The 26,085-nt window shown below is 36.2% G+C and overlaps 1 protein-coding gene across 2 annotated transcripts; it reads right to left on the minus strand.

The window, feature by feature from the left end:
• Window positions 1-4,169: 4,169 nt before the first annotated feature.
• On the minus strand, window positions 4,170-25,605 carry LOC138699530 (bromodomain-containing protein 7-like). Of its 2 annotated transcripts, none has more exons than XM_069825492.1 (11): window positions 25,177-25,605; window positions 24,618-24,919; window positions 24,258-24,456; window positions 21,165-21,424; window positions 19,852-20,177; window positions 15,084-15,198; window positions 14,806-14,989; window positions 10,334-10,469; window positions 9,355-9,653; window positions 7,818-7,997; window positions 4,170-4,877 (listed from the first exon to the last, which is right to left on the minus strand). In XM_069825492.1, exons 1-11 carry the CDS (start codon window positions 25,229-25,231, stop codon window positions 4,402-4,404), a joined length of 2,532 nt encoding a protein of 843 aa, XP_069681593.1. In that variant the 5' UTR covers window positions 25,232-25,605; the 3' UTR covers window positions 4,170-4,401. The 2 variants fall into 2 exon arrangements, with proteins under 2 accessions (XP_069681593.1, XP_069681594.1); XM_069825493.1 differs by having other exon boundaries at window positions 4,254-4,877; window positions 24,618-24,772; window positions 25,177-25,374.
• Between the last annotated feature and the right edge of the window lie 480 nt (window positions 25,606-26,085).

The raw sequence follows: 26,085 nt of genomic DNA on the forward strand, positions 1-26,085 counted from the left end.
GAAAAAACTAATGTTTTCCTTGGAAATAACCATGTAACTGAGCTTAAATCTGACTTCACAGATTCATTATATATACAAATAAAAACCGCGAGAAAGAAAATTCCCCTGATCTCATCCAATCCAACGCTTTCAATAAATTTTCGTAAATTAATCCCAGTGCTTTTTTTTAGTGGGTTATTTTACGACACTTTATCAACATCTTAGGTTATTTAGTGTCTGAATGAGATGGTGATAATGCCGGTGAAATGAGTCCAGCGTCCAGCACCGAAAGTTACCCAGCATTTGCTCATATTGGGTTGAGGGAAAACCCCGGAAAAAAACCTCAACCAGGTAACTTGTTCCAACTGGGAATCGAACCCAGGCCGCCTGGTTTCGCGGCCAGACACGCTAACCGTTACTCCACAAGTGTGGACAATCCCAGTGCTCCAAGGTTGCCCGCAGGATCCAATCTCAGTGGTAGCAAGATGGTTAGAAAATTAGAGGAAACGGATGGACGAGGAGAGAGAAAATTGAACATGAAAAATAGCCAGTTCTGAAATCTGCTACCACTGGTTACCCCCTGTGGGCGCCCTTGCAGTGCTCCCATTCTAAAAGCCTTACCCAAAACTCACAAGAACCCATTAACTATGAGACTCATAGCAAACAGTCACAATATACCTAATCGAAAAATTAATAAATTTCTACATAACTTCATAAAACAACATATTTCATTGGAAAATACATTTACCATTAAAAACACAAAATATTTAGTAAAATTGCTAACAAAATTAAAACCTTCAAACAAAACCAAAATGTTTTCACTTGATGTTTCAAATTTGTATATCAACATTGACAAAACTTTGATCATAACATGAACAAAACTTATGGCTCATTCACAATGAAAATTAAACATAACGTAAGCGTTAACTTAAGAATATAAACGTTACAGTAAAATCAATAAGTCATAAGGCTCATTCACAATGAACATTAAACATAACCGTAACATAAACACAGAAGTTTGCGCCCAGGCTACCAAATGGGACCATTCACAATGATTCACATAAGCATTGACATAAACATTACCGTAAGATGTTAACATGAAAGTTTGCAAACTCCAAACTTTCATGCTTATGCTTACGTGATTTGCAAACAGAACACAATCGTGAAGCGCTGAAGTATACGACAATATGGGGAAATGGCGTTGTTGTTATGTTTCCATGGTTACCAAGTATGTTTGCGGTTATGTTTATGTTCCCATCGTGAATGATGGTATGACTTCTTGATTTTACTGTAATGTTAAGTTAAAGTTTACGTTATGTTTAATTTTCATTGTGAATGAGCCTTAAGTCATAAGGCTCATTCACAATGAACATTAAACATAACCGTAACATAAACACAGAAGTTTACGCCCAGGCTACCAAATGGGATCATTCACAATGATTCACATAAGCATTGACATAAACATTACCGTAAGACGTTAACATGAAAGTTTGCATACTCCAAACTTTCATGCTTATGCTTACGTGATTTGCAAACAGAACACAATCGTGGAGTGCTGAAGTATACGACAGAATATGAGGAAATGGCGTTGTTGTTATGTTTCCATGGTTACCAAGTATGTTTGCGGTTATGTTTATGTTCCTATCGTGAATGATGGTATGACTTCTTGATTTTAATGTAACGTTTATATTCTTAAGTTAACGCTTACGTTATGTTTAATTTTCATTGTGAATGAGCCTATACTATCATTCACGATGGGAACATAAACATAACAGCAAACATACTTGGTAACCATGAAACATAACAACGACGCCATTTCCTCATTCTGTCATATACTTCAGCGCTCCACGATTGTGTTCTGTTTGCAAATCACATAAGCATAAGCATGAAAGTTTGGAGTTTGCAAACTTTCATGTTAACGTCTTACGGTAATGTTTATGTGAATCATTGTGAATGATCCCATTTGGTAGCCTGGGTGCAAACTTCTGTGTTTATGTTACGGTTATGTTTAATTTTCATTGTGAATGGGCCTTTACTGACACCCAGTTAAACCCAAAGTTGATAAATCAAACAATTCATTTATTGAATGTTTGATAGAATCCTATACTCAGTAACATAAGTTTCAAGATAATGTGTACATTTTCTTTAAAAAAGCTCTTCATATCTTTACTATTTATCTTTTACTTTAGTTTCCAACATTTCTTTCAGTGCGACGAAAGGATTCCCAATTCTGCTTTCAAACAGTGGCGCCAACTTATATGGGCTCGTGTGGTCCAAGCCCATCCAATAATTTATCGTGTTATCATTATACTTATGATATTTAACCCTAGATCAGGGATTTAACTTATACTGTACCTCAAATGTTTGAGCCCACCCAGTGCATTCCATAAGTTGTCGCCACTGCTTCCAATAGTGCCACACTCACCACTGCAATAAAACAGCTTAAATTTATCACTTACCAACTCACTACTACATTCCACGTTCCAATCCTCAATCTTCTTTTCTTCTCTGTTGGGTTGCTTCATAATGTGTCCTTTCCCAGCAATCCCCTCCTGGATATCCGAATGGGGGAATAGTTATTGTACAGAATCTTTTACCATGGAAAGACTCATCATGCCGTGTTTGCAGTTTTTCTTAGGAAAGATAAATGCAGTAGCTTCCCGTTGCTTTCCGCACACCACTCTCTCTTTTGCAATCTTAAAATAACACAGGGAGCCACAGTGTGGAGGTGAGGAGAGTGGATATGACTAATTACGCCCTCCGGAATTTTCACCACAAGGATTAAATATCAGTTCTATCAGGGTTTTTGACCTGATCAGAGACTGGGAAATCGCAATTAGTTTTTGCCCCCCCCTCCCCTCCCCGAGCCAGGAGTAGATGTTTTAATTTCAGAGTTGTACAGGCAGATACACTTTCCCGAATAATGCCTTTGTTTTTGTCAGTGTTTTGTTTTACCTTTATAAGGTTCGTTCCAACAACAGTCAGGAACCGTCCGTAACTATCGTGAGCATGTGCAGTACAGAAAAAGCGTTCCAACACAATCCGAACCAGTCCTGAACCGGAAACATGTACTGCAGTCGGGCGTCCCAACAAACTTTTGACACGGGTTCGGAACGGTCAGAAATACTCAGTGCACTGAGGCATGTACGGAAGAGTACGTCAGACGCGCATGCGCATAAGCTAACCATCTCCTGGACACTGAAGAAAGACATGATCGACTGTTCACATCAGTGAGGTTAAGATGAAAAGTGACACTGCAGGCGAATAATAAAACTAGAGATTTATTTAAATTCTCGCCAAAAAGAAAGAGAATGGAAGTTATTTGGATATTGAAATAGTTAATTACAATTTCAACATGCAGCTTTGATTAAAAGTATAATAAATAACGTATATAAATTAATAATTAAAACAAAAAGAATCATTTTTAGATGAGAATCCCCCAGTACACGACATTGAATTATCAGAATTCTTGCCTTCCATATTTTTTGTCATCTTTTTATAGAAAATGATCGAAATTCTATTTTCTGCAATTAGAATTAGCTGCGAAACGATAATAATTAAGCATCCCGTTCTTAGCAAAGATGATCACAGTTATGGCATCTCTGGATTTAGTACATAACGATCCATGAAAGCGTTCCAACAGCGTCCAGTCCAGTTTCAATCCCATAGCAGATGCTCAACTAGCGCACGCGCATAAGATGGTACAGGAACCGTACATGAACTGATCCATGAACCACTTGTTGGAACAAACTTATAGTAAATCTTTATTTCAGTTTTCAGAAGGTTTGTGTTTTTCTTATCTCCTTAGGAACAATCAAAGAATAAAGTTCTAAACCCTATTTTATATACACACTTCTGTGGTTTGAATTCTTTATTTAACATCCTTTTGAACAAAGAAATCTGTTCAGACATGATGAGACATGGCAACAACGAAGCAATGCTGAAATAAAAATGGTACGGAAAAGTCTTAGTATTCGAAGAAAGCACAGTCACTACACCAAAAATCACATAGAAATGATGGGGATCAAATCCCAGTCCTTCTGGTTAGAAACCGTCAGCAAAATGACTAAGCATGATTAGCCCAATTTTGGCTTGGAGCCTTTAGAAATTATAACCACAGATTTTAGCACAACGTAATGTGGAACAAACGAAAATTAAAATGGGCAGAGTTCATCTCATATTTCCCATTATGTTAGTTACAAACATTAAACATTTTATTCGAGATTCTAGAACTCATGTCCATCTCGGAATTAAAATTTTTTAACATTTCCTTTAAAAATGAAATAAAAATCACGGTCACCTGTTATATACACATATCAGACTTCTGTCTTCGAGAAAAAATGCAAGAAAAACACAATACCAAGCCTTCAAACAAGGTACAATGCCCATCGGAATGAGGTGAAATTACTAAGTTCAGTTAATTCAGGATTCTGAGAGTATTTCTTCTATAGTCCTGTCGTCTTGTAATGGCGAATTACTAAGAGCAGGTTCACTTTCTAGAAATTCACGTAATTCTGATTCAAGATCAGGAACTTCTGGTTCTTCCTCTGCCTCAGCTTGGGAAGACGTACCCTCAACGTCAACTTCTTCTACCATAGGCTCACTTGGTGTAGATTCATTAAGAATTCCAGACACTTCTGTATTTGAAGTGTTTCCAGGTCCATTTTCACAGGTTGATGTCACTCCATCAGTTGTGTTAGTGCCAGAATTCTGTCGCTGTTCCCCATCATCATGATTGACATCTCCTGGTGATGTCTCTGCATCTACAACTTCTGCAGGGGAAGAAGGCGATGCTGCAGGTAAAATTCCCATAGCCTTTCTCAAGGACTGAACTGGAGCAATTATGACTGGGTCCACCTTCTTGGCCATATCCTTGAGGCTTTCAGTAATCTTCTCCGCTAGAAACAGGAAATACATATTTCAGTTACCTTCGTTCATAGAATATGCACATCAGAGGTCTGCATCGGACGTTTTCGCTCGAGCGCCAAGTAGTTCATAGCATAATCCGATAGGTAGCGCACATGCATGATGGGTAAAATTGTCGCGAGTGATAAATCCTCGAACGGTATAAGCCGAGCATTAGACATTTGTTCTTGTTACAGTGATGAACTGAGTAGTAACATCATAGATGTTTATCATTTCAAAACTTTGCAGTGTTTAACTAACCTCTCCATAGTACAACTACAAAACTTGCTTTAAAATGTAATATAAATGTTGTACGTAAATGTTTTTTTTTCCACACAGGAGTGATTTTGTTTTTGCCACATCTGATAGATGTTATTGGATGTAAATGTAATTATTATAAACGGAGAACACAATCACGATAATGCAAGAAATGTATAAAGTTTTCTAGTAATAATAATAATAATAATAATAATAATAATAATAATAATAATAATAATCTCTAATAATTAGTTGTATCAAACTTTGCGTCTGTAACAGTTGTGCAGCATGATTATTCGTTTTATTCTATTTTCTGTGACGTTATCTCTGTACTAATATTATTAATTTACTGCTATATAATAATATTTTGTAAAATGTTTCTACATTGTCGCAGTATATAGGCAGAACACTATGTATGGACCTATCATATTATACATGTGGTAAATCAAATATTGAATAATTATTAATTAGGAATAATAACTGTATATCGAAGTTTTTCATACTATTTTATTTACAACTTCATGTTACTGTTTTGGTACGTTCCATTAGACATTTGTCATAAACGCAAAAAATAAAGCCTTATTTTTACCGTGTGAGCAAAACATATGTGTATCTTATCTGTCGCCTTCCATACAAGATAAGACATGTCGGTGAGATGACCTTGTACTGTGCTTCTATTTATTGCGAGTGTATCACGACCGATCGTATCTCACTCGAGGGTGCGACATTCGACCAAGTTCAAGCGAGCGATTTAACTCCAATGCAGCACTCTGATGCACATAAATACCAACCTTTTTCTGAAACCAGACATTCACCTCATGGTTGGAGAAAACCTCGGGAAAAAACCCAACCAGGTATCAGTTTAAGCGGGAATCGAATCCACGCCTGAATACAACTCCAAATCGGCAGACAAGCACCTCAGCCAATTGAGCTACGCAGATGGCTGGCTGTCTTATTCTGGTCCTAGGTGTTAACGTAGAATTTATATATTTTTGTTACACTATGCCAAAGCAAGTGAAATTACATTTATTACAACAGTGGATTGGAAATGATTCCATCTTTACCTTACTCACGACTTTTACGGAACCCAGAGGTTCACTGCCGCCCTCACGTAAGCCCGACATTGGTCCCTACTCTGAGAAAGATTAATCCAGTCCCTACCATCAAATCCCACCTTCCTCAAATCCATTTTAATATTATCCTCCCTTCTACGTCTCGGACTCCCCAAAGATCCTTTCCCTCCGGCCTCCCAACTATATGGGCTATTCAAATTGACCGAAATATAGAGAAAATTGACCTTGCAATTTTTAAATACAATGAAACTTTTCCTGTCCGCAGACAACTGTGATATAATGCTTTGTGCGAAGTTTGAGGCATCAGAACTTAATAGTGTTTAAATTAATAATATTTAAATTTATCGTATTTTCATAAAATTAGCAACTTTAAACTATTGTGGCTCCGAAACCCTTTCACCCAATGATCAAAATCATGGTTTATTTTGATGCTGAGAAGTTAAACTTTATATTGACATGTAAACAGTTTTTCTTACTTTTTATGGAAATGGAGAAATTTAGATTTTTCTTCATTAAGATGCCTTTGGCCACGAAAAAATATTTTTAAAATATATGGTTAGATTCTGCATTGAAAGTACAAATAAACACATATTTTTTACTGGTGGTACGTTGATAAGAAAGTATTGAAAATATCAAATAAAGAAAATAAATAGTATGCGTGTGAACTAACCAGATGACTGTGAGTCGGGATGTAGTCGAGATAAGCAAGGCCAGGAGACAAACACGTGATGTGTCGTCTAGCAGTCATGGCTGGGCTAGCTTTATCACAAGTTTTCATAAACACAGGAGTAAAATGACGCCCAATGCTCGCTTATCTTCAGCTCTCGGCCATTGCATGCGATACTGTGCCGTTCAAGTCTAGGCATGTGAAAATAATTTATTTAATACCCTCGAAACTTATTGCCAAGCCACTAAGCAAACAATGCCAAATCCCTCTTAATAATGCAAGGTTTTTTCTCAATATTTTTTTACATTTTTACAAATGACCAAAAAGCCTAAAAGCAAGTAAAATCAGATTATCTGTATCTCTGTGTACAATAAAAATAAGGATTACTTCATAACCTAACCTACCAAATGTCAGCTTCAAAATAAGCTCTCGTTCAATGTTCTGCAGTAAATGGTTCCAGAGTTCTGAGCGCTGAAAGAGGCTTGTTTTTATAAAATACGCTAAATTTGTCACTCAATAATACAAAAACCGTTTGACTTTCGATAGTATATTTTTGAAAATCCACTCCCCTCAGCATATAGTATAAGTAGGGAAAAAATTAGAGTATAAAAATGCGAGGTTTTTTACTGATTGATTTCATATGGAATAGCCCATATGCATTTCTGGTTTCGCCCATACATGCTACATGCCCTGCCCATCTTCCATCTTTACCATCGAGGGAAAAGTTATTTAAAACTGACTGCAAGCATACATTTTTAACAATGAGGCAATTTTTGCGATCCCTTTCACAGTTCGAAAAAAAAAAAAAAAAAAAAACCTATTTCAATAACCTACAATGGGCTAGTTACAAACCTAAAAATCCGGTCTCTGGTCATTACACACAAGAACTATTTGCCAAAAGAATAAAAATTTGAGTTGCCTGCTCATTAACTCACCAAGCTGCACTTCACTGTCGGACGGCTGTGCCACGTGCGACAGGTGAGCTGGTGGAGTGAGACTAAGTCTATCACTCTGCACCTGCTGCAACTTTTGTAATAATGCTGATGTCTGGTCTAGCCGGACTTGCATTGCTTCCTCTGCAGCTCTCTGCTCATCTTTTACTTGGATGTCTTGTTCTGGAATGTAAAAATTTTTCAACTAGGCACAAAAGTAAGAAGTTCTGTACATACTGTACAAATCATCTCTTTAAATGACAATCCGTGGTGAGAATAAACATGAGTATATAGTATATACTGGACTTTTTTAAATATATACTCTTGTTAGTAAGAATAAAAACATTTGAGTACCTACTCATTTTTTATTACATACTCATAACATGGAGGCATAGTAGAGTATACTCAAGTGTCCATCTTGTACAGAATATATATACTCATGCTTGATAAGAATAAAAGCTAGTATATTCTCATATTTATAAGTTCGTTCTCATGTTATTCTGAGTATGGTTTGTAGCAGGCTCAATTCTGAATATTTGTTGATCTGTGTTCAGTTTAAAGTTAAATACAAAAAAATGGCAGAATTTATGAACGATGTAGTACCTCATGGAGAAATATAGAAAAAAGACGTGAACTTCAGAAGCCTTTAACACTTCACAAAAGTGAATGTGAAAAAGGTTAAACACGTATTTGTTATTCATAAAAAAACATAGCCTATAAAAATATGAATGGCTAACAAATTATAAGATTAGACTGTATTGTTAAATATAATTAACAATTACAGTTTATTTTGTAAAATTTGAATTGTAAAATGCAATTACTTGTAACTTTAAATTATATATATAACTCTCTATAATAAAAAATAGAATTAGCATAACTGGAATTCTAGAAATGGATTGTAATCTCTATCTAACATCCCGTAATGACGATTTCCCAGTACTATTTTCTTGTTTCCTGTTTATTAACATCACTTATCTGATTCACTCTCTCTTTCATGTTTATTTATTTATTTATTTATTCATTTATTTATTTACTTATTTATTTTATTAATTAATTAATTAATTAGTTTATTTATTTATTTATAAAAAGCAAAACACAAACCACTACAGCATGCGGATAGCATGCGAAAAAAAAAAAAACTGAGCATCACGGTACAATGTGGTCAAAGAGGATAGGTAATTCGAGTACATACTAACTTTTAAACTATCAAGAAGGCTGTAGAGATAAGTATATATTCGAGTTAGGTAGAATGTCTTTATTCTTACGAATATGAGTATGTTCTAGTGGTTACGAGTATATAATCACAGGAAGTGCTCATACTCAAAAGTATAAACCTTGAGAAAGTACTTAAGCTCTATTCTTACTACCCAATAAGTTTTGTTTGGTGACAAAAGGACGTAGTACAATAAAACTCAATTTAATGACACACAAATATTATTAGTGATGATGGCATGGAGAGTTTCAGTTGCTACAGAAATATTAAAACAAATTTTAACAATAACATAAAGCTCAAGTTGTCTAACACAGGTACATAACTTACCCACTATATCAAGGAATTTTGTATCAATTCCAAGTTCAGAAAGAGACTTAAGTGCTCCAAAGTCCACTTTAATATCCTGTTGAAAATTTGGCATTTGATGCATCTTGTCATCATGCACACCCTGCATGGCAACAGGTTTGCCTTCGAGCAGCTGTCTAATTCGCTCTTCCTCCTCACGCAATCTCCGTCTCTCCTCCAATATACGTTTTGTTTTGCGATGCTCTCCTCCCGTCAGAAGATCCAACAAATTATCCACCATTGTGAGGGTGTAATCACAATCTTTGGAGAAGTCCAAAATACTGCAAATTAAAATTCAAAATGTATTAATAACTTCTATGGGGGAAATCAATATTTTGTGTTAACGAAAAAACCATTACAATCGCAATCTCATTTCTAACTTCATGTAGAATTCATCATCATCATCAGTATGCGTAGACACACCTGATTTTCACGAATTTCTGCTAATTGAGTAAGAGGGTTACAGGTATGAACGAGACTTGTTCTGTAGACATGTTTCATGATCGCAATTTGTCGCGAATTTTGCTCGTTCTTACCATTTTTTTTTAAATATAATTTGGCAATTTTCTATTAAACACGATTTATTCACGAATATATTTAATCAAACACGATTTCTTTATGAATATTGTTGAATCATACATTTTCATCCGTCAAGAAATTCCATTATTATATTTTCAACAATGAAACATTCGAAATAAACACGAAACTGGGTTTGTCTTTCATGTTTTATCATCTGTAAAGCATGGGTGTTCAACTATGAACAATGAAAATCTGTGTGTTGCACACTGAGACAAGAATAAATATGTGTAAAATATATTTACCACATTTTCAGCTAGAGTACGCAATGCAGACTAAGAAATAAAGTCGAAAAATGAATGTTTTATTACCAGTATTGGAAACTGTTCATACAATTTCCGCATTAACATATATTCAGTAGACATGGCCTAATAACTGGTCTTACCTTTCAGCATATTGAACACATGTTTCATCGCCATACGTCTGGTACACCAGATCTGATTCTTCTTTTGTCAGATTAGCAAAAGTAGAATCATAAGATGGAGCATATGAGCCAAAAGCACCATAATACAGTGGTTTAACTGTGAAGAAGAAATAGCAAAATATAACAACATTCTGATTTCAGTACGATCTCCTCCAGATATTTTACAATTATTATCTTTTTAGCCAAAAAATCTGGTGTTTTATTTCCTTTATACTGTATATACTCGCGTAATTTTCGAACCATAATTTTTAAACATCAATTTTGGACTTCATTTTTTTCCCCACGTAATTTTCTCATTCAAATATTTAAGTCCTATTTAAATTTTCTTTTTACTTCCATTTTAACTGGTCATTCCAGTACCAGGAGGGATGTTTTGCAAAGCAATGCACCAGGTCGTCTTTTTCACACCTTTTCAACCCAATCCAACATTAACTCGCAATTCATCCACCCTTTTTCCTGGCTACCACATGTAATAATAATAATAATAATAATAATAATAATAATAATGTTTTATTTTCGCTGGCAGAGTTAAGGCCATAAGGCCTTCTCTTCCACTCAACCCGCCTTAATCACTACAATACATATTTAAATTACGAATATTTACACTACACTTGAAAGGTTCTCCAGCAATATTCTTCAGTTAAGTTTTAACGACTAGTAGACTACATATTTATTTAAATTTAGATAAACCTATAAGGTAAAATAGTAACTTAATTTATGAGCTAATTTAATTCAATCAATTATAATTAATTTGAGATTTGAGATAGCTAGTAAAATGATGAAAATTAATTTAATATAAGCTTACTGGAACTATGTTACAGGGAGAAAAAAAATATATATATATAAATCTAAAATATATTTCTATAATGAGAATATTAATGTAATTGCCATTAGAGGTTTTGTAAATCTATTTAGAGAAATTAATGATAATAATAAGAATGGACAGATGTTAGTTTCATTATATGTAATAAATATTAATCAGCAATTAATTTGTTAAGTAAGAATTTATGTAATTTTGACCTAAATGAAGTTATTGTCCAACAACCCCTTACATCACTCAGTTCCAATTTCTAGCAACTGGAACTGTATAAGATGAAGAATATAAAGATGTCTTGTGGTAGGGTATAATGAGTAAATTTTTATGAGATCTTGTACTTAGCTGATAATATGCGGATAAATTTTGAAAACGAGAAGCCAAATAGATTGAGGTAACAGTGCGCAAAATTTGAAATAAGAGAACAAGAGAATGCAGGGCTCGTCAATCGCTTAGCCTTACACCAGCAGGAAACCTGACTCCATTTGGAATGGTCTTCCTTTGGAAAATGATATATGGCAGCCTATGAGGGTGATTTCTGAGGCAAGATTTATCAGCAGTCATTCTAAAATGAGTTTAAAGAAATTTATTTAGAAATACGCAAAATTACGGTAGAACTTAACGCCGATCTTTTCTTATTTGTTTAAGAAAATCGCGATTTTTCCGCAGTTGCTTTGGGTTTTTATTCGTTCTTAATCATACCAGTGCAGCCCTTTGAAATAAAATACTGTTCTTCATAATGTCATGTCATTTTTTATTTCCTCGCATAATTTACGCACCCTTACTTAGGAATGGATTTTTTCTCCCAAAAAAGTGCGAAAAATAAATACGCTATTTTTTTTCTGTAGTTTAGTTAGGTAATAGATCATTTTCTTACAATCTTCAATTTTAGCCCCTTTTCTACACTGTTATGAAATATTATAACTTGTATGGCTGCCCCAATCTGATAATATGACAACATTTTGGAATTGATTTAATCCATATGAGAGATTTTGCAAATATATATAAATAGCAATAACTTCTCCTTCAAAATTGCTGTATATTATCCTACAGAATGGTAAACTGAAAAGAGAGGACATGTTACCCCCAGCTCTTCCTCCTCTTAGGCCCAATTGTATAAAACTCCCTGACTAAAGATAAACTTTGATCGAAGATCAGAAAATGAACCGAGTTCAGACACTTCTCCTATTGTATAAAACTTTTCTGCGATCAAATTACCTTGGTTCAAATGCAATTTAAGTTCACGTGAAAAGGATTTGGCAACATCGCATGAACAGGTGAAGTATGTGCTGCGCGGATCATGTTGTACAAGTTTGTTCAGTGTTGCCAATCTACCAACTTTAACTCTTTTTCAACGACAATTTCTTTTAACTTTTATATTGCTTAAACAGGGATTTAGTGACCTTTTTAGCACCCCATAGTGACAAAATTTAATATTTCTTTGTTGAAAATGAGAAATCTAGCAACTTTCCAACTACTTTTTGGCGACTTTCCGTACACTTTGTTGGAGACACTGGTTTGTTTTGTGCATTGTAAATGATGACAATAAGAAGAAGGTTGACTGTTCTCCAAATTGTTATCATGTTATGGTGTTTGATACTGCTAAACATAATAAAGCTTTATAAACGACAATTTTCGTTTAGTAATACAGTTAATTGAAAATTTATGAATGTACCATCATATCCATTAATAATTGATGGTTGTTATAAACATAATATAATTATAGGTTATGTTATTTGAGACTGCTGAACATGATAGAGCCTTATAAAATATAAGAATGTTTGTGTATTAACGCAAGAAATTGAAAAAAAAATATATATAAATGTACCTTCCATATCTATTAATATTAATAATAATAACGGATATTTTATTTGCACAATCTGTCACTCGTATATTTCAAACAGAAAAGAAATAACTGAACTTGGATCATCTAACTTAATCGGAGAAATTTCTTCAGTCAAAGTTGACTTTAGTTTAAGACAAATTAATCTCAGATTAGACTTTATACAACACAAAATTCCAAGTTCAGCGAGAACGAGGATCAATTTAACGTCTGATCTAAGATTAAATGGTTTATACAATCGGCCCTTAATGTGATATAAGGGATCCATCTGTATAAATTTCTGACCACTCCTTATGTGGGTACCTTGTCTCAATAAAATTGTTTCTACAGCCAGAGTCTTCAGAACTATTTATTTTTAACATCGTCCATGAGGGCCAAACTGTGTTCTATATGAATAGTATTTAATGTGTTGTCTTTCATTAATAAATTTTCTTTCCTTTGAGGAATACTTAAGCGGCCGAGATGTAGATGGGAGGATAATATTAAAATAGATTTGAGGGAGGTGGGATATGATGGTAGGGACTGCATTAATCTTGCTCAGGATAGGGACCAATGGCGGGCTTATGTGAGGGCGGCAATGAACTTCCAGGTTCTCTAAAAACCATTTGCAAGTGATTTTATAAAACTTTACTGTGTTTTTTATCTATCCACAGTTTGGATACATATTTTTATGCTTGACCATGCCGAAATGTAGTAATTATACACCTGGTAGCAGCCCTTTAATGGACCTCATTAAAGTACACCTATTCATTAAAGGTCAGGTGTTCCACCAATCAGAAAATACCATTGTAGCAATATGAAAGCGCAAGTATCGATTATTCTCGGATATGCAATCGAAAGACAACTAGTTCTGTTACTATAATAATTAGCGTTAATTGTAAATAATATTCAAATGCGGATGCTTTAGCAAAGAAGGGCAGCACTGCTACTTACAGACCTGTTACTAAATCTACGTATTACTCTGTGAAAAGATTTATTAAATCTACATACTTAGACTTCAACAAACAAAATTTGATAACACAATCCCATGGGAAAAAATGGAACTCTCTGCATCAAAATCCACAGTTAATTCCCGATTTACCACGAAAATCGTCTGTAGCTGCATTTAGATTGGCAACAGGCCATGATTGTTTGGCCAAACACCTGCATAGAATTGGAATATATCAGTCCCCTAACTGTCCATTGTGCAACTCAAACCAAGAAATGGATTCGGAACACCTCAAAATCTGTGCTTCAGTGGCTGGTCATGATAATATCTTTGAAAAATATTGGAGTGCAAGAGGTCAAATGACTTTATTGTCAAACGCCTGGCATTAGAAAACAACAACAAATAATATTCAAATAAATTCAATTTGTCATCTCGTTTTTCAATGTCTAATTCAATTTCAAGGTTATATCAAGATTAATGTTTATTTTACTCTCTAGATTATATCACGGTCAATGTCGACATTTGTTTCTCGGAAAAAATCAATACTTTCGCGTCTGCGCACATCTCACAATTTACGAGGTATAGCACAAGGTCAGTTCCGCTCCTCAGTCAGATAAGAATAACATGAATACTTATGAATAATTTCAAGTTAGAAATATGGTCGAGCATAAAAAGTCGTATGAAACTTGACTATACTGGTAATTAAGATGCTCATATGAAAATTATGAAACTTGCTTGCGCTCGTTTCATAAACATACTCGCGTCTTAATTACTACCATTATAGGCTCATTGCATAATGTACTATTATAGTTGGGGTCAAAAGGAATTATATAAATGATGAGTGTTACCTGTTTTGGCAACATTACGTCTGTCCTCTCGGAATCCCTGAAGTTGACCAGTTCCATGTGTGAGCTTTCCAGTCAACATGCCAAGTGAAATAGGCCGTTCATTTGTTCCTGGCGTCACTCCATCACCAGGAACGAGAATTGACAGAGATGTGCTACCATCTTTACGTTGTCTCAGAAAACCCAGCTACAAAGAAGAAAGAGATTATGATCAACTCTGTAATTCAAGTAATCTGAAAAAAGTAAGTAATCAAAATATATAATGAAAAACATGCACATACATTTGTATTCGGTCGTTTCAATGTCAGACGCTCAGCAGCTGCCTGGGCTGCTCTCTGTGCTTGTTCCAGGATTTCTTCTGGAGTTAGATCATCAGGAATAGCCTCAAACTTCCCACTGGATATAAAAGAATACACTGGCTATAACCAAAGGAATCATATCACAATTAAGAGAGGAGATAGGTGAAATTTTGATCATTTTCAGTCAAAAGTCGTATTTTAGTTTTTTTTTGTGAAAAATATATCAGTAATCTCTTATTTACTTATATGTAGAACAAATATCAGTGCTGTGTGGCACTTGGAAAGAAAAATTACGTCATAATTAAATGGCTGCATCTTTGAATTTGAATTCCATGCAAACATTACAGGCTCTTTTCTCACACATTTTTTTTTTCAGCACATTTCATGTTCAAAGTGTAATGGCTCTTACAATTTTCATGGTAAGAACATGACATTTTTACTACATGTTCTACATACAGCTTCTATATACTGTGGTTAACGAAACACAGTAATTTTTTTGATAAACTAAATACTTTCGAGATTAAAAAATAAAATGCGCCTATTTAGTGAACACTAAAAATTTAAATTTTGAAGATACCCATAAAAAAATTATCTCCACTTATAGATGTAAATTACAAATTCTGGACACTTAATTCTTTTCTAATCATATCAGAGATGTTGTACAAAATACTTATGCATGAATTAAATTTTGCAAAGAGGATATAAATTTTGAAAATATGCCATTTTTTAAAATTTGAATAACCCAAAAACCATTCATCTTATCATAATGAAACCTATACGTAAAAATACTTACAGCTAGGGGATGAAGTGTACAAAATATGAAATTTCTACCTTAAAAATCATAGAAAATATAAATTCCACCCACCATCCCCCTGAAGCTATATCTTTGATGACTTGATGAATGGACAGGCCTGTCTTGAATTTTGCTGAATGACGTTTGAAGGTTTGATCAGCAATTTACAGGCCATCTTGAATGGTTTACCAAGTTAAATTATTTCAACTTGTCTGGATCTTAATGACATCTCCTTTTGAAGAACCTCGTAATGTCTTATTGCATTTCTTTATCATCATCATATCCCTCACGTATTAGACCCTACAGGATCTGTTACGGTCTCATGCCAGCACTTTCGTGGTCTTCCCAATTTCCTCTTTCCTCTTGGTACATAAGTAAGAATCTGTTTAGGCCATCTAGTGCGATCCATCCTTTCGACATGTTTTTTTCCACTGAAGTCGATATTGTTGAACAAAATTAACTATAGGATCCATTTTGAGTTCCTGCAATATGTCCACATTTTTACGGTATTCCAGCAAAGAGCATCCCGCTGTTCATCTCATGAACCTCATTTCCGCTGTCGTTAGCCTTTGCTCATCAGCTTTTCTGATTGTCCATGCCTCGCTACCGTAAGTGAGGACCAGTCGAGCTAGTGTTTTATATACCTTTAGCCTTGTATGTTTCTGAACATGGGAGGATTTGAAGACGGCATTAATGACGCCAGTGATTTCTTTATATATGCATTTCTTTATATATGCTAAAAATCTGATTGCTAGCCAGTGAGGGTGACTCGCCCTTCCCAGTTCCGAAGCCTCATTTCTATCCATGACTCTCTCTCCTTCACTATTAGTATATGTTGCTGTTGTTTAGTCAACTATCCCAAGAAAGGTTTGAACCTCAAACATGTGATACCAACATGGCACAAATTATGAGAACAATTGTTTACATAGACCACCTATGAGGCAACTAGGCCCCCTTCATTGCATACGTTGCCGATTAGCTACATATTCCACTAATCAGACTTCAGATTTAGACAAACAAATGTTTTTCCTCTGACACATATCGTCAAGTGAGATGTACGCCTGATAATATGGTATACGAGGTCTGTCTAAAAAGTATCGGACCTTAAATTTTCCCGCGCAAAGTAGTGATTCTAAGGCGGCGCCACTGTGCATGGTGGAAGGAGGAACTGTAATGCGCATGCTTGAATTTTTTCACTGCATTCGCTTGTGCCAGTCACTGGCTGGTGGTCGCCAAGTAAGGTGCTGTTCTAAGTGTTTGTCGGATTTAGTTTTCTCGCAAGATGACTGAACGAATTGAGCAAAGATACTGCATCAAATTTTGTCAAAAGCTTGGTGATTCTCAAAGTCAAACAATTCGTAAGATTCAGCAGGTGTTTGGGGAAGATGCGATGGGTGTAACACAAATTAAAGAGTGGTTCAACCGATTCAAAGATGGCCGCACATCAGCGGAGAGTGAGCAGCGTTGTGGCAGGCCCCAAACTGCTCGGAGTGCAGCTGTTGTTGAGAGGGTGCGAAATTTGGTGATGGCAGATCGTTGTTTGACTGTGTGGGAGATTGCCGAAGAGGTTGGAGTGAGTAAAGATTCTGCACATGCAATTTTGCGTGATGATTTGAACATGAACCGAGTGGCTGCGAAATTCGTGCCCAAGTTGTTGTCCCCGGAACAAAAAGACCTCCGTCGTGACGTTGCACAGGACCTTCTGGACTCCGCCAACACTGATCCTGGGTTTCTGAACACTGTGATAACTGGAGATGAGTCATGGGTGTATGGGTACGACCCAGAAACAAAAAGACAGTCGTCGCAATGGAAGCATCCCGAGTCTCCAAGGCCGAAGAAAGCGCGGCAGGTGCGAAGCAAAATCAAGGTGATGCTGACTGTTTTCTTTGATGTCCGTGGAATTGTGCATCACGAATACGCACTGGAAGGACAAACGGTGACATAGGAGTACTATCACGATGTTCTCCGGCGACTCCGTGATGCAGTTCGGCGCAAAAGACCAGACATGTGGACGGCGAACAACTGGCACTTGCATCACGACAATGCCCCCGCACATTCATCCCAATTGATCCACACTTTCTTGGCCAAAGATGGAATTACAACCATTCGCCAACCTCCCTACTCTCCAGACCTGGCTCCTTGCGACTTCTGGTTGTTTCCAAAATTGAAGACACCACTGAAAGGATCCCATTTTGAGAGTAGAGAAGAGATAATGCGGAACGTGACGACGGAGCTGAACACCATTCCAAAAGAAGACTTCCAGAGGTGTTTCCGGCAGTGGAAGGATCGGTGGGCTAAGTGTGTGCAAGCACAAGGGGCCTACTTTGAAGGGGATTAGGGTCCCAACCCCGTCAGGTATTTGAAATATTTTTTCTGGCTAAAGGTCGGATACTTTTTAGACAGGCCTCGTATGTTATGGTCTGTAAATTTTTGTTTACTATTATAATAAGTTAAAATGTCTTCAAATACATTTTCAAGGATGTTGTATATTTTATGTTCTGATTTTCCATTATTTTTTTATATGCTCACTAAGGACTTTCCTCAATTTTTTCAGTAGTATTGAAAATAGACAAAAAGAAAAGGGGAAGTTCTATATGCGAATTTATATGGTTAAGTATAAATTTTCCTATTCATTTCAGAATGACCATTAATCAGTCGAAAACTAAATACATGGCTTGTGCAAAGGCAATCCTCAAGAATATACATATATATATATATATATTTTATCCAATGCCACCAGGTTGTCTTTTCGACATTTCTGGTCTTCTCTCCTGGCCGTGGCTTAGTTGTAACCCACTTCTGAGGTTGGGGCGCCTGGAAGGCGGAGTTACATTACCCCGATGATGTGATAGGATGATTATGATAATGTGGTGCCAGGAGAGGTCTTAAATCTAAACTTAACCTAAATTCCAGACCATGGACGAACACAGCAATAATCCCCTTTAAGGAAAAATTCCTGTGCTCTAACCGGGAATCGAACCCGGGACCTCATGAACTATAGTCAGAAGCTCTGACCACTAGACCATGAGGCTGGTCACCCTCAAGAATATGCCATCCTCAATAACAATAGGCAGATATGACTTCGAGAGAGTGGATGAATTTAAATACCTGGGATCAACAGTTACTCATTTTAATGATATTTCTTATGAAATAAAGCAGAGGTTAATGGCTGCCAATAGAGCTTACTTCGCCTTAAGAAAATTACTTTGTTCAAGAATTTTATCTCGTACCACAAAGATAACTATCTATAAAACACTTATAAGACCTGTACTAGCATATGCTGCTGAGACGAGGTCCCTAACAAAAAAGGATGCTGGAAATTTAGATGCCTTTGAGAGGAAGATACTCCGTAAAATAATTGGTCCAGTATTCGAGAGGGGAAGATGGAGGAGGTGATATAATAATGAGTTATATTCCATCTATAAAGATCCGCCTATTAGAAGAATAGTAAAAGCAGCAAGGTTAAGGTGGGCTGGGCATGTGGCATGGATGAATGATGTAGAAATTCCTAAAAGGATATTAAATGGAAATCCTGGGGGCCAAAGAAGCCGTGGACGACCAAGAATAAGATGGTTGGATGGAGTTGAGGAAGACATATGTAAGATGGGATACAGGAATTGGAAAGCAATTTCGCAGGATTGAGACAACTGGCGGAAAATCGTGGAAAAGGCCAAGGTTCACAATGAACTGTAGCGCCAAGAAAGAAGATTCATTTCAGAACAACGAAAGGATTGAGGTCCTCACAGTACACTCCACTGTTTACTCATGATATGCTACTCATGCAGCATTGTGAGTCACAGTGGAATGTGATATCACAAATTTTTGTCACTGCCAATAAACAAACATCTGTACACTCCTGCATTGTGCAATGGTTCCTGAGGGGTTGCAGTGCCAAGAAGAAAAAATATTATTAATAATTCTATGATAAAGTTAACAAAACAAATTACTAAAACTTACAGAGGTCTGTTAGCATCTCTCAGCTTTCTCCTGTGTTCTCGCCGGAGCTCTGCTGCCTCCTCGCCTTCCTCCCCGATAGCTGCATCTTCCGATGATTCTGTTTTAATGCCTCCAGACACTTGTGACAACTCCTCAAAGCCCAAATCAAATCCAAGTTCCTCACGACTTAATTCTGCCATATATGTCAGAACAGAAAGGAGTGGCTTCAATTTATCTGGACTCATCATCTTCAGACCAACATGAAGCAATTTCTTAGCAGCTTTATAATAGATAGTTTCTGGATGATTGTACACCATTGCATTATTGCACATTAATTTAAAATCCTCCTGTTAACAAAAGAAAAGAATATATATTCATTAGAAAATATAACAAACCCTGCTCTTGAATGGAAGGGCTCTGAGCAAAATTTGTTACTAACTCATGTCAAAATTCAACTATGACATTCTCGATCATAGATATTACCATCAAGAATAACGAATTCTAGCTTACAGGTGTCCATTAACCAGGTAACATTCCTCTAATACTTAATTTTATAGTCCGGGTCAGCTTACTTCATACCCTAAGTGTGAAACCTAAGTAAGCTGACTCGGTCTATACATAATTTCATCAAAGTATATATCTGTGGCCGGGAGGAAAAAAGGTCTTAAGTAAAAATTTTATACTTTTCAGGAGAGCAGTAGAAAGATTGAAATTGGTGTCAATTATAGAGTTCTTTTAATTAAGAGGTTTTTCCTGGATATTATTTGTTTATATTTCTTCTAAAATAGGTAATGTTGCTCATTTAACAATTTTCTTGATTATTTCCAAAAATAGCCGCACTTAAGCCCTTTTAAGACTACAACCCAAACTGAGAAGAAAGGACTATTTAAACATAAGACCTTTTTCATGTCAAAATAAATGGGAAATGTAAATTATTAGGAATGAAAAATAGGTCTTAAACAATATAGGACTGTTTACCTGCTGCTTAAAGTTCTAAAAGGAAAGGACATCAGTATGTGATAAAATAGCTAAAATGCAAGTTTGACTTTTTTAATAGGGAAGCATGGAAAGTAAACATGTATTCTTAAGTCCTTTATTCTGTGTGTGCTTGATTCAAAAAGTACTTAGGACATTTGGTAACGATGTATAAATCCAGTCAGGAGTCTTATTTGACTTTAGCCGTTTTACCAGCTTGTAGAGAATTGTTTCCGCTTTCAGAATGCATAAAAATAAAATTTTCACAAAAAATTGACTTAAGACCTTTTTCCTCTGGCCACAGATATTTGTATTACATAAGCATAAAGAAAGCTTTCCAACAAATTGCAATGACTTACAATGTATTCATTAAGAGTAGAATATTGGTTTTCATCAATTTTCTGTTTCATAGTGCTGAAGTCCATAGGCTGGTGGATGATTTGAGAATATCCTGGGGCAATATGATCTGTGACTGGCCAAGCAAAGAACTGTTGAGGATCTCTCTTTTCTAGCCCTTTCAGAAGGTAATCTAGAAGCTTCTGAAGAGGAGAGCGCTCCTGACGTTGACGTAAAACACATGATCTTGGCTCACGAGAAATTCCAATCATGCCAACAGGAACTGTGAACAATGAAATTTTTATTATCTTCATAGATATAACATCATCCTACAACAAAGATAACAGACATCAAACTTTGTAAACTGTAGTTCAATACAGATATATTTTCAATATTTCATATAATTTTGAAAGAAGACATGCACAAATGTCAACAGATATACTCAAAAATTGAATCTATACTTTGAGACAAGTCTTAGTGACCCTAGAAATTACCGGTACTGTTCTTTCTTTTCTATTTCCTGTATGTTGCGACTCTTAAGCTGTATTTGCAAGGCAAGTTTGTTGGTCAAGGGAAATATATATCAATAGTAACGTTATTCAAGCAATGAGGAGAGTGGGCAACTCTAAAGGTGCATCTACACGGTTAAACTTTGCCTTAGTAAAGTAAATAATTACCATCTATGAGAAAGATCGTGTATATACTAGCGCACACTGATGGATCAGCCATACCAATATAACTTAAATGACATTAGGAAAGTTTCACGCCAGTATACACAAGAATTTTTATAAGTGTTAATATCACAATAAGCACCTTTCGTATGCCTTGCATATACGAATCTGTGACAAGTTAGATTAGGTTTCCGTACTTTAGACTTTTGGTATGCCTTGCATTTACGAATCTGTGTTAGGTTTAGTTGAGACTTTTGTTATGCCTTGCATATACGGATCTGTGACAGGTTAAGTTAGCTTAATTTAGGCTTTTGGTATTCCTTGCATATATGAATCTGTGACGGTTAGGTTAGTTTAGGCTTTTGTTATTCCCTACATATACATTTTTTGGTAAATAGAAAGCGAGTTTTCGTAAGGTCGAGGATCAATGACATGTTCAGGCTCTTCGTATGTCTTGTTGTACTTTTTTTTTTTTTTGGTAGACAGGTCTGCCTAGGAATTGAACTCCATTCGGAATGAAAGAAACCGAGCCTTTAAGAAGTAGGAAGCTGTTTCACAGCACAGAATAGTGGACGTCAATAATGGTATATTGGCAATAGTTCCGAAAATAAAACAAATGAATATCAATGTAGCAAAACCGTCAGCCCAGCGAATAGGGATTATAAAGAATGGACACTTTGCGTCGGTACCTTTGATGTAGCCGGGCTGATTTCAATGACCTTCAAGCCAGCTAGAGCGTGAGATTCTGCTTTCTCCCTAGAGTTGGCGCTAACATCACACCAGCTAGCAGTCGACACAGCAGAAATATAACACATATAATAAACACATCTAGGTACATTATGTACTCAAATAAAATAAATTGGATCCATAAAACAATAAATCCGTCATTAACTATAATGTCTAGACTCTAGAGTTCCTTTATAATGAGAATTGAGACGTTGACCCCAACAACAATTAAAATATTGTGACAGCGACGTGAGATTCGAACTCACGACCAGCGTCCCGCAAGAGAGAAGATCGCGCGGAGCACTTTGGGATGGCGCGCGGCGGAGAAGGGAAAGGGCCAACGCGGCGAGAGAGTGGAGGGAGAGTGCGCGCGCATCTGGTGCTGGTAGAGAGGAGAGGGCTCTGGATTTTTCTGGAGTGCCATCTCTAGAGACGCGTGGAACTTTCGAGCCTACGTCGCTGTGGTTATAAATTAAGGACGCGAAGGAACGACAGTAGTTTTTCAGTTAGTGAGTAAGCCAGAGCAAGCAAGCCAGTCTTGTGTGCCGGAGTTCGACTCGAGTGTGCGTCCGCATCTGCGTCAACATCCGAAGGCCTGAGTTCGAGTGCAGTGGACCGCAGTTGGAGGGACCTGAGTTCGAGTGGAGTGGACCGCAGTTGGAGGGACCTGAGTTCGAGTACAGTGAACTGTCTCTGAAGGTCTGTGGTTCGAGATACTGTGAACTCGAGTGACTGAGATAGAAGAACTGTGAACTGTGAACTGAGAACTGATAGTTCTGATTTGTAAATAGTGCTTTGTAAATATTAGTTAAGATTAACAGTTCATTGTTGTTCGTACTAGTCCAAGTAAATTGTCATTTTCGTCGGTGGAGTTTTATAACGAATATTGTGTTGAGTGAAAATCCAATTGTTGACGAGAGCGTTTAAGGCGAATTGTAGAAAGAAATTATTGTTAGAAGAATAAATTACATTGTTGTTACTAATAAAATTCACAATATGTAATGATTTGATGGCACTGAAAATGGAAAAACAAAACTCTTATGAGAAGTAAAACAATATACCTATATTATATTATATACAAAATTTGATACATAATTTTATAATGTATTATATTATTTTATAATATGTTGTTGTTGTTTGTTGTTTTCCAATGCCAGGCGTTTGGCAATAAAGTCATTTGACCTCTTGCACTCCAATATTTTTCAAAGATATTATCATATAATTTATTATATCTGAAATATAAAAAATTATTATTACAACTAGTTCGTCACTGAGAAATAAGGAAAAGCTGTTAACTTGAATTTATTTGAAGCAAAGCATTACTGGATTATGCAATAAGGTAGGCGATGTTTGAATCCTGTGTCTCAACTCTATTCTCAATTATTATCTTAGCCTATGCTCGATTACACTAACCTCTAGCGCTTGAAAGTAGAACTAAACGCTGGCGCACAGAGAAACAAAACACAGGAAAGTTCGCTCAGTGTCCATTCTTTATAATCCCTATTTGCTGGTCAGCCTGCGCTAGTATCCCTAGATTTTCTAACGCTTTTTTTTTTAACTTGATGTTGTAGGCCTACATAAGGAATTTCAGTATTACCATGATCCTCTGATCACTGCCACTTTCTTATGTGAAACATATAAAATAGAGTAGTTTTATTCTGAAATAAATGTGCTAGGAGATCAATAGCTTATCATTCACAATTAACATTATACACGCACCTTGACCTGGATGATGTTGATGTATCCCATCAGCAGACATTCCATGATTCTGAATACCTTCTCCTACAATATTGGGTTTCATATTACAATTACTACCATCTCCGACCACTCTCTTTGGAAGTGGTGGATCGGAAAGTGATTCTTCACCCATACTGATGTCATCCTGACTGGATTCATCACGAGGACGCTTTCTCTTTTCCTGCAAATTTCATTAAATAAAATAATTGAAGTGTTTAAAATTAGAAAATCACAGAAAAATCAAAATTTGCAGACCTAACTTAACTAAAAAAAAAAACACTTAGGCTTATCTGATAAGTGACAGCTTTAGTTACAAAACTTATGAACAAAAAAAAAAACTACCTTATGATGATGTTTATGTTTCTTCTCATGTTTGTCTCTGTCTTTATCTTTCTCTTTTTTCTTTTTCTTCTTTTTTGCCTTTTTATGTTGCCTCTCCAGATGTGAATCTTCCCGCCCGTGGAATGAAGCTGCTGATTGTCTGGATTCTTCATCGCCTGTTGTTGGAGCGACACTATAGTTGTTCGAGTGCACTAGAGGAATTGATGGACCTGGAGAATCGCTACTGTGTTCAGGAGTCGATGAGCTACCAACCTTCAGGATTAGCTTAAGCCCGGGCGGTTTCTCAACTCCAAACTGTTTATCTAAAAGCATAATTTCAGGTTTAGACTAAGAATTCTTGTAAAGAGCCTAAGTCACAATTTTACAAAATTGAGACCGGTATTGAATCAGTCAAACTTGAGGCATAATTCAATACATTAGGCATCTGGTTAGAGCTCTTGAAGAAAATGCAGCTTAGCACTTTCCTCTCCCACAACAGCCATCCTCCAGCCTATGATAAATACAATCCCAAGAAATTACAAATAGTTGCACACCTTCCATCACCTAAACATCGGCTTACCTTCGTATCGATCCCTTTTGTCTGATTTATGTTTCTTGTGTTTCTTTGATCCCATTCCTGCAGAATCAATGTTGGACACTTTAATTTGCCTCTGATTTCCTAATAAGTATTTACACTTTATGAATGAATAGCATATCAGTGATATAAATGGTGGAAAAGTGGAACATTCATAACACACAAATACAAGACCCACGCAAACACTGTCGCCATTTGTATTATCACGGCTTCATGAATTACGATATTGTTAGTTAGGGAAGTATTATCATTTAATAAATGATTTGTAAGCGATTGATATATTTCAATGCAGACTTATATCCACTGTAATTTCCAGAAAATTATTCTGGAGGGTTTTACTGACTTTGGTGACCAATCAAATTAATTTATTCATGACACTGCTTTTTCGATTATGCGACTTATTCAGTAACGTACGTATTTTCAGTGTTGCCAATTCAGCTTCTTTCCAGCTAGATCTGGCGTTTTTCAGTATTAGCCTGGATCATATAATATACCCAGATAGGTAGGCCTTGTAGGCTTTGAGATTAACAACTTTTGTCAGGTTATCTACGCTGCCATCTAGTTGTTACATAAGGAGTCACGTCATAATTCCCACTTGAATTGCATTAGCGACTATACTGCCATCTCGTGTTCGTTTACGGCGGACGAGTGGCGATCCTGGCGGTTGTTCTCTTCACAATGCTGCCGATTTTACTATAGCGATGAGTTATCTATCACATAAATGATCTAGGGTATTAGCACAGTCTACTACCCTAGATCTAGGCTAGTACATACGAAGCTTAATACGCAGGAAATGTGCATCCAATGACAGTTGAACTTTAGTTGCTAGCCATTAGGATCGCTACTATCGCACAGTCTATTGTTCCTAGTACTCTCAGTTGCTAACCGCTTGGA

The sequence above is a fragment of the Periplaneta americana genome, chromosome 5, assembly GCF_040183065.1.
Source record: "Periplaneta americana isolate PAMFEO1 chromosome 5, P.americana_PAMFEO1_priV1, whole genome shotgun sequence".
NCBI lineage: Eukaryota > Metazoa > Arthropoda > Insecta > Blattodea > Blattidae > Periplaneta > Periplaneta americana.